General features: G+C 41.8%; 1 protein-coding gene across 1 annotated transcript in view; it reads right to left on the bottom strand.

Moving 5' to 3' along the window:
- DMC1 (DNA meiotic recombinase 1) overlaps window positions 1-3,041 on the bottom strand; it is a 17,882-nt gene extending 14,841 nt beyond the window's left edge. Inside the window, exon 1 of the mRNA XM_019474824.1 lies at window positions 3,028-3,041. Coding sequence (XP_019330369.1) covers window positions 3,028-3,041 — 14 coding nt within the window. The remainder of the gene's footprint in view (window positions 1-3,027) is intronic.
- Between the last annotated feature and the right edge of the window lie 7,405 nt (window positions 3,042-10,446).

The raw sequence follows: 10,446 nt of genomic DNA on the forward strand, positions 1-10,446 counted from the left end.
TAGCTGTCTGCCCGCTCGCGCTGGAGTCCCCGCCGCCGCCAGGGAGGCGCGCAGGCTCCTGACAGGAATGGGGACTGCCCCTTTCCTTACCTTCCCGCGCTGAAATACAGTTGAGTTACTGTCTTCAATTACTTATCTTCTAAAATTTATCAACTGCTATATTTGCCATCTCTAAGGAATATTTGATTACACTTATTTTATAGCTGGCAAAGACAGACTTAATTAAAAACATGGAGTGGCGTTGGTTTGGAGGGCATTCACTTCAACACAGCTCAGCTTTATTTTATTGGGGTGCTACATGCACGTCTTCCTAAACAAGGCACACGGCATTTTTGGATTGGATGACCAAAACCTGTCAGAGAGCATCTGTTTCCAAAAGCTGGAAGAGAAGTGACTTGCCTGAAGTCACAGGACAAGAAAATGAGGCTGAGTCACACGCATGACTTAATCTGCCATTTTAAAACTATGGAAAAGGTGCTTTTTAGGATATGAACACTTACACAAGTCTGCAGTCTTCTTGGAGACGGTATTTGGAAAGCAATCACCCATTTTAGCTCGCCTCTGGTAGCACAGTCGGTACAGGACTGCATGTAAAGGAGACGTGGGTGTACTCCTGTGAGCAGGAGGAGTTGCTGGCTGCCCCTCGGGGCCGCTGCCCTGGTGGGTGGGAGGTTTCAAATGGCAGAAGGGATAGGAGCAGCATCTCAGCCTGTTCCAGAGTGCTTGTTGAAAACTTCCCCATGCTCCACCGGTGGGAGGTTAAGAGTGCACACGGCTGTCATCAGTGCTAGCCAAGTCAGAAAACCGACCAACAAAACCCACAGCCCCTAACCACCTAACCATCATCAGTACACTGCAGGATTGCTCACAGCGTCCCCATTCGAGACATTAAGCAATTTATGCAAGTACCTAAAGTCTTAACTCTGGGTGCCCAAGGCTTTGTCTATACAGAGGAACTGGCTGGCACTGCTTTTGAAAACTATATTATTCCGCAAGAGCGATTCCAGAAGAGCACTTAGGCAGACAGTCCTTTAAAGACAAATTCCTTCACAAAGTATGCTTTTATTCCAGAACAGAATGCACATGCAGAGAGTGATCGATCCTTCTGGTGCTGCTGAACAGCTCTGCAGCAGCTAACGCCTCTGTAAACAACCTTCCCTCTGTCATCCTTCTAGTTCGTAAAATTGTTCTCAGAGGTCTCAATGAATACACAGAATCTGAAGATCATTTCCCACCCCAAAGTGCTACTTTGGGCAATAAATTACATTCTACATCTTCAAAATGTTGTGTGATCATTAACTGCTCATTCAGCTTCCAGCTGGCTTTGTGCAATAACCCCACATACCCCATCACATTACACACCAGCCACGTGAGTCGAGGCACCCTAGAGTCCGCTCCTTCCCTCTTACAGGCTCTGCTGCTGACCAGTGCACCTCCAGCTGCAGGTCAGGCACTGGCAGTAAGACACACCACTGTAATGTGCGTTTCTTCTCACTTGAGATCTTACACCAATTCGGACAAGAGCCAAGTCAAACCACTGCCATAAAAATACTAAGTATCCAGCTGATTTTTTCATCCTCACAAACCATTTTAATCCGTGGTTGCAGCAGGGAAGTCACATGGGGTTTTTTTGGTTGGTTGGTTTTGATTCAGGTTTATGTGGATCAAATGGACTAGAGTCAAACATAAAAGCCAATGCCTTCTCTGAACTTTCAAGTTGGCAGTTTGCCTGTTCTAAACCAGGACAGAATAATCTGATAATTTGGCCTTCCAGAATATAACCCATGAAGATTCAGCCTGGGATATGAGTGTACATTTATGTCAAATGTTTTGGAAGAACTGTGCCTTCTGATTTCCATAGGAATGCATTTCACTTACAGTTGGTCCCAGACTAAAACTGTGACACACCTGAAATCTTCCCAGAATTGCAGAATGCTTCTGGGCAAAGATGCAGCAATTTCTTCATATTCTTCAGCTCTCCCTTCTCCAGCAGCAATCGTTTGGGGTTTTTCCCTGTAAAGTTGAAAATACATGTTGGGGGGGAGAGAGGAAGAGAGAGAAAGAATACTGAATATTTCAAAGACAATCCAAGTATTAACGAGGTAAAAACTTTCTTCTGTCTCCTAGAGCAAAGGAATATACAGAGTGAGAGTTCAGCACCACTGTGGAAGTTAATGTAGCTATTACATCCCCAAATCCACAAATCATGATAGCTTTGCATTGTCGTCTCACTGTAGCTACTCACAGCAGAATTAATGATCACTGCTTCCAAAAGAAAATCTGACAAAAACCTTTCTGCAAGGAAGTGCCAGGCAAACAGATTCCACCTCAGTCAGTCTCAGAGAAAAGCCATGCTGCTTTAATGTGCCCCATGGAATTTATACTAACTGCAGACATCACAGCTCGCTCCTCTTTTCTCCGCACCTGAAAGCTCTTCTGAAAACCACTGTTAGCTAATGGGTTATACCTCTAGCAAAAGAAAAGAGTAGCAGAACCGAATTCAGGTTATTAGAACACAGTAGGACAGATCCACACAATTTGTTTGTACTTAAGGAATTCTTGCTTATCTTTCTGCCCCTTCTAGTCCAAATCCCTCATTTATCTGCAGTGTCTCTGGTACACTTCTCTGAATGCCGTGTCCATCTTGTGAATATGCCTGAAACTCTGTCTGCATATGTTGGGGTAGAGTCTAAGTTTTACATAAAGGAAACAACCTTGCCTATGTTTTCCTTCTCTTTGGTCAGAACTAAGATGAACTGCAAAAGCTGTACGCATACAATGGGTCTCAGGATAGGCCTGGCAAAATACCAGACCAGCCAAGCGTCTTCGTTCAGACTGGAGTAACAAGAGGGCTCCATTGTTAAAATGGAATTACTGGAAGAAATAGAGATGGTACTGTAAGACTTGAGTGATGTCTCGGCCCCAGTCTTGAGATCCTTAGGCAAAGCCTTGACAAAATACTCAATATTACACTGTTGGGAGTGATCCTGCATTAAAAAGACACAGATTTTGCAACCTCTCATTTACCTTGAGTTAGTCATTAAGGATATGGTATAGGATTAGAGAGCTCCCTTCTGCGTATCAAGATGTCCTGTCCAGACCACGGTTCAGCATTGCAGCTCTGGAGGAAATGATGAATTAGAGGGCTGTGCCCATTGATACTAAAGAGGTGCCTGGTCAAGTCAGGACCACAACAGGTTGGATGTTACTGGAGAAGAAAAGATGCCAAAGATAACTTATTAATATCAAAACACAGACTAGAGAATTCAGGCATGGGTATTTTTCTAAATGAAAAAGAAATAATCTGTAAGTATGTCAACTATGCAAATACAGTAAGTGATAGCAGTCCAAGCACCATAAGCTTCATTTTTTTGGTGATCATTTTAATAGGTGATTGTGAAATAAGTAATTCTTTATATTTAATAAAAAAAAATATAGAGGCTTCCTGGAGACACGCATCAGTATATCACATGCAGAGTCTATCAAAAAGACAAAGGAAGTAAGAAAAGCATTTCCTTTTGAGAATGCACAAGGAGTTTTTTACTTAACGTAAGAAAAGCAAACTAGTAATAGAGAACAACAGGACTGAAAGGGACATCAAGAGATTATATAGCTCAAAGCAGAATCAGCTAAACTCGGCAGATGTTTTGTTTGCCTGAGGAGGCTGTGGATTTTCTTTTATCAGAGTTTTTTTTTGAGAAAGAACCAGAGAATTTCAGGCCTTGACTATCCTTGCCATTACTTGTTCTCTACCATTCACTATGTAATACAATTTTGTTTGTAAACATATGCAATATACTTTGAGCTAATTTATAGTTTTAAAAGGTCGGATAACTGGGACTCTAATTCTTGCATTCTTGTGTTTTCTACCCCAAAAGAGAAAAAATGCCAGCATATCCAGTTCTAAAAAAATTGCTCAAACCCGATGGATTATCTGGTAGTGTGTACAGCTTTGCTCTTACCTGCTGACAGCTTTTGGGGCTAAAAAATTGTAACCATGTAGCCCTATAATACCCTATTGCCATTCTCAGTAATTTGCCATAACCTTGCACTGAATTTGCAAGGCCTCAGGACTGAGGCTTGTCAGGCTTGCTTTGTTTGAACTTCTCTCAACCCTTCTGTACCTTTGTTTTACCTGGTTAGCTGTGACAGCAGTTTCCATAATTGACCAGGTCTATGGCTCATTTGTTTTACTTCTGTTTATCCGTGTGTGGTACAGCCATCACTTCATATGAATAGCAGTAACAAACAGTTATTCTACGTAGAATGAGACATTTACGACTAGCACAAGGATGCAGTGTAGAGAAATACAGGCCTGGTGCACTAGCAGAGGCCTTGAGAAGTGGGGACACAAGATGTGCAGAGGAGTACAGGCATGCGAAGATAACAGGCAAGGCACAGGCTTGGCACTGGAGACCTGATGGCTATAAACAACTCACCAGTGATCAGTCAAAGAAATGCTGACCTGGAGCTGGATGAAACCAGTTTTAGGGGTAACAAAGAGAACAAAAAAATAGTAACTAACATGTTACATGTATACTTTGGGAGATACAGGTCTTTTTTAAACAGGGAGAGCTTTCTAAATGGCTTTTGCGAATTCCAAAATAACTGCTCTTGACTAACTCCACATACATAGATTTTTGTTCTGGAATAAGTGTACCTTGTTCTACTTTAGCTTAATCAACTTCATGATAAACAGGAATAACAGACTAATTATGAAATAAGGCTGGCCACATATGTAGCTAAGTGGGAGTAGTAATTGCAGTTACATATATCTTTGTTCATTTGAATTGACCTCCAAGGTCAGATAAAAGTAGGATGAAGAAAGCAATAGTAAAATTTATTTGCTATGAAGCTGTTATCAGTCTTTAAAGTCGGTGACAATGCCACTGACAAGCTTGCATTTGAATTAAAGCTCAGTCACAGGCCCGGTTAAAGTCCATGGGTGAATTATCTTCATTTCACTAGGTAAACCAGAAGAATTAACAAAATATTCCTCTGCTCGCAGATGAAATGGGAGGCCATCACCCAAGGGAATGAAGTACATAATACAGCCAGTCGGGCACTAGGGCTCGGCGGGAGCAGACTACAGATCATGGCCAGGCTCGCACGCTCCCCCTAACTAACGTCTCCTGTTGCAGCTCTCAGAGTTAGCCAGAGCTTTGGCTTGAGCCCGCGGGGCATTATGCTCTCCCTTATCTAAATGGCTTTGCATGTCTCCTATTTGTATTCACCCCGGTGCTCATCTGAACAGTAAAAAAGGAAAGATGGGATCAGGCAGCTGGGGGGTGGGGAAGAGAGACAGGGAAAGACTGCCTCAGCAAGGTGTTGGATCAGTTTTGCCATTTGGTGAAGACTCGCCGTTGCTGTAGACAGAGGGACTTCTCTGGGACCGAATGCGAATATAGGAGGTAGAATTTGCCTGGCGGCAGCTGTAGACATTGGTGCATGAAACAGGAAAAGAGAGAGAAGCAACAGGGATTACTGCTTTAGGAGGAAGATGAGGCAGAAAACTTGATTTAACCGCCATAACTCATCAGGCAGGGAGTTAAAACAAGAAAACTGCTCACGGATGCATCTGCCATGCTGCAGAACACAGGACTGTGTGTGTATTCTTCACAGCAAAGAAATTCTGACTCCTAACACAAACGAGCTGGAAGTACTGCAAATATTGTCTTAACTGTTATGGCCCAAAGAGTCAATGCTTCTCTGACTTATTCACACACCAGCATTGAAAATTAATCTGAAAAAGACACAAAGCAAAGCAGCTTTATCCACAGAACATAGGAGAGCAGAGTTTTCAGTGTTACAGCTAAAAAGAGCATAATTCATGGATTTTTTTCCCCCCTCTAATACATTCCAGCTCACAGAAGCTGAGTGCTTCTGTTGTCAAGTAGGTTGAATAATGACTTTGAGTACACTGCTCTGTTTTGTACTCAGGACAGCATTTTCATTGGCATGCTTCAGAGAGAAGAATGTATTTAAAGTGCAGCTAATAGAAAAATTTTAATTTCCAGGTCACAGCGGAATTCACTGGTCACATCAAAGAAAGAATGGCATTTTACAAGAAAAACATTTTTAAATTCACACTTGGAAGAGGTTCAGCACTGGTATTCAAGACATTTCTTCATTTAGAAAAAAACCCAAACTTTGAAGAGCCTCTACTTGAAAAACTAATAATTTTCACAGTGTTTCCACATACCTGATGAGCTTTCTAGCTCAGCCTCTCGGTTGGTAGCAGCTTTTCTTTTAAACCAGCCATGCTGCAGAACTGAACATGCTCTTCTTTTGGCCAGTTTTCTACTCTTGGCTTTGCCTGCTGCTTCTGCAAGTGAGTTTGTATGTAAACCACAGAAAAAAACCCAATCTTGCTCCATTTGTATTCCATATGTTTGCCAGGCTAGTGGCCAGAAGAGATCATAAGCAGTTTGTTTTTCAAACCCTAAAACTTGGATAGGCATCGACTGCATCATCACACAGTTATTTTTAGCTTAGAATAATATTTAGAGCTCTCAGGAGTTGTAATTAGCTTTAAAATACTGTGTTTCCTTGATTTTGCTACACACAGAGGCTTAATTTTCAATAACGGTCCAGCTAATAATTTTCTTCAATCTTCCGCCTTTAAACTTCAGAGATTCATTAGCCTGATTATTCTTGTTTTATCCCTTGTTCCCCTTTCCTTGGATTATCGTGGTTTCTTTACCAGCCTTACTGGAAGTGTGTCTACTTGTTAAACATTTCCTCTATCCAAATCTGAAGAAAGCTTTTAATCTCTCCTCCTCATGTTTTTGCTGAATTGGTGATAAATGACATATAGGTGTCTCTGAAACTCAGTGCAGGTACACAACTCCCACAACTCCCACTTGGTTCAATATACCCAAGTACTTCCTACTGCAGTCTTTCTTCCTGTTTTGTCTGTCCCCACTGTCATTTTCCCACTGGATTATTAAGGCAGCACTTCCTGCTTTAATGGCCAGGCAATCCAAGACTGAGGAATAGGTCAGAGTTTCTGAAACCAAATTTCACACATGACCTCTGTTCTTAGGGCAACGAGCATGAGACAAGTAGGAAATCACATGACACTCAAGTCTTTGATTTCAAAATAGTATTCAGTATTGAACTGCAGCCATGAGGTGTTCCTGACTGACCAGCCACTGTTCCCCACCGTTGGCTATCACAGTGCTAATGCAGCAAAAGCAAATTGGAGATAAGGAGCTGATGAGAATAACAACCATCTTTTCATCCCAGGCATTTGTAAGGAATGACTGAGTGGCCTTGAAGGAACTCTCTCTAAAGTAAAAGCATCTGCGAATCAGCTCAGGAGTCTGAACTATCGGGGTGGGGGACTGTTCTGGGTGTTGCTTCAGGAAGAATTCAAGTATATTTGATAGGAAGGAAAAAAAAAAAAGGCAGGGAAGGAAATTCCAGACACGACTAGAGTAAGTATGCAGCATATAGTTTGTCAGCAACACTATATTACAGTTCCTAAAGAGCTGTTAAAGGAAGCCTGTTGAGAAGCACACAATGCTACAGACTTCAGAACTGTCAGCATCATGAGACTAAAAATATATACAAAGCACTAAGGTTTGGAAGCGGTACTTGTCAATAATTCAACACAACGGAAGTTGTTTCAACTCTTTTAGAGGACCTGCTTCCGGAGAAAGGAGTAAAGTCCTCTCACCCATTCTTCTCAGGAAGGCTAAAGGTTTTAACAGGGGAAGGGACCTTACTGGCTTAGGGACAGAATCTGTGGAGAAAAACTGACAAAAAAAGCAAAAATAAGAAGGCAAAGCAATCCCACTTCCACACTCCCTTTACAGGAGCAACTGCCCTTAAGAATCTTTTCTGTATTGCAGGGCATATGTGGATGCCAACAAGATCAGCTATGTCAGCAGGAGAGAGAAAAATTCGCTCAATCTATCACATCATCTTCCATCCCTCTCCAAACACTGCATCACCTCTTCAGGATGAGGTACTTATTTTCAGCCTTCTAGTTTTAAGCATATGTTGAGACTGCTTCCAAACACTTTCCTTCTTATCCTTTTCAAGCTTTGCATCTTGGGTCTGGAGGTCTGAAATATTAAATATTAGCAGTCCAGATTCCCCTCGCCTAGCACGAAGGAACTCTCTCTAAAGTAAAAGCATCTGCGAATCAGCTCAGGAGTCTGAACTATCGGGGTGGGGGACTGTTCTGGGTGTTGCTTCAGGAAGAATTCAAGTATATTTGATAGGAAGGAAAAAAAAAAAAGGCAGGGAAGGAAATTCCAGACACGACTAGAGTAAGTATGCAGCATATAGTTTGTCAGCAACACTATATTACAGTTCCTAAAGAGCTGTTTTAAAGGAAGTGCTGAGAAGCACACAATGCTACAGACTTCAGAACTGTCAGCATCATGAGACTAAAAATATATACAAAGCACTAAGGTTTGGAAGCGGTACTTGTCAATAATTCAACACAACGGAAGTTGTTTCAACTCTTTTAGAGGACCTGCTTCCGGAGAAAGGAGTAAAGTCCTCTCACCCATTCTTCTCAGGAAGGCTAAAGGTTTTAACAGGGGAAGGGACCTTACTGGCTTAGGGACAGAATCTGTGGAGAAAAACTGACAAAAAAAGCAAAACTAAGGCGGCAAAGCAATCCCACTTCCACACTCCCTTTACAGGAGCAACTGCCCTTAAGAATCTTTTCTGTATTGCAGGGCATATGTGGATGCCAACAAGATCAGCTATGTCAGCAGGAGAGAGAAAAATTCGCTCAATCTATCACATCATCTTCCATCCCTCTCCAAACACTGCATCACCTCTTCAGGATGAGGTACTTATTTTCAGCCTTCTAGTTTTAAGCATATGTTGAGACTGCTTCCAAACACTTTCCTTCTTATCCTTTTCAAGCTTTGCATCTTGGGTCTGGAGGTCTGAAATATTAAATATTAGCAGTCCAGATTCCCCTCGCCTAGCACATGTCAGTGAATCCAATACCTAAGGAAGTATTTGCACTAATTAGGCATACACAAGAGGATACACACACAAGCAGCTTTGATGGGTTCCAGCTGTCTAGGATTGACAAACATATACACATATATGTACACACATTCTCCTGCTTCTCGTATGGGGAGCACATATTATAGCATAGCAAAGGCCTTCAGAACAACAAGCCTGCAAAGTCTTAGTAAAATAAATAATATTTTACCTTTTCTTCCCCATTCTATACCTGGAAAAGTCACCGTTTTATGTTTTACCTGTTTGGACTTGGAAGACTTTGCTTGTTTGATGAGGTTGGTACTTGCCAGAAGCTTGTCCACATCTCAGTTCCTTCAAGAAGAATGAAAGGCAGAAAAACTTCGAGTAATTTACCATGCTGGTAGGATTAATGCCTTAATTCTCACGTATTCTCTTTAAAAAGTCTAGCCCATCCACAAGTGAAACATAGCTGTTCCTAGGGCAAAATACAGCAGCCGCTAGTGCTAGCAGCACCACATTGCAGTCTTGGGAAATGGAACAAAAACATCCTCTCCTGCTGAAACGGCAGGAGAAATTTCAGGGTCATAGAAGGCCATTACAGGCTTGCAAAATAGCTACGACACCAGGGTAATGTCCTTATCTAGTAAAAAGTAACTGATGGAACTATTCCATAAAACACTCAGCCAAGTCAGCTGTCTCCAACAGAAGCAAGTTTGCAAGATTTCTTCCCTCAAGATTTATTGACTCCATAAATTGCTTTAACGAAATTAATAAAGCACAACACACTCGTGTGTTTCAATGTGCAGATCTGGGTAAAAAATGGCACTAACATCACATGGTTACTGTATTTCTCTAAGCCAGTTTTATAAGCAAACTGATCTCTCCCAAATATCCACTCCCTGCATAATTACTCAGCGAAATATGTTTCCCCCTTGCCACCCCACAGTGACAAAGCAGCACTGGTAAGGGGGCTTTTTCTAACACTCTGTAATGGCAAGACCCTGGCTGTGGTGAGAGAAAATGGTATGCTGGCAGCATTGCAGTTTCACTTTGATGATACGTAAATATAAGCAAAGGCAGAGATTCCAAGGAATGAAAGTGATCTGGAGCCTGGCAGGATTGCTCTAGCCATGTATACTGAAAGAAAAAATACACCAAACTCGATTTAGCTTGGTCAAGAGAAACAGAAGTTGTTGCTTCTGCTTGCTGACAGACATGTGACAGCACAAACTTTCATTACAAAAATACATAGAAATCAGCAAGATGCAAGCTGAGTAAATTGTGTGTTATGCCGAGAGAAGTCCTCTACAATATGAGTAAATATAAAATAAAATGCTTGGCATACCTAATTTCAGATTTTAAGGAGAATAACTTGCTCTCCCTGCCAGCTTGTTTTCCAGGGCTCTAGATTTTAACAGAATGGGCAGACCTTATGACTGATCACCTATTTCTTTTCCCCCTCTTCAACGTACAATACAGGAAAAAAAT

Source organism: Aptenodytes forsteri, unplaced genomic scaffold (assembly GCF_000699145.1).
Source record: "Aptenodytes forsteri isolate BGI_AS27 unplaced genomic scaffold, ASM69914v1 Scaffold284, whole genome shotgun sequence".
NCBI classification, from domain to species: Eukaryota; Metazoa; Chordata; class Aves; order Sphenisciformes; family Spheniscidae; genus Aptenodytes; species Aptenodytes forsteri.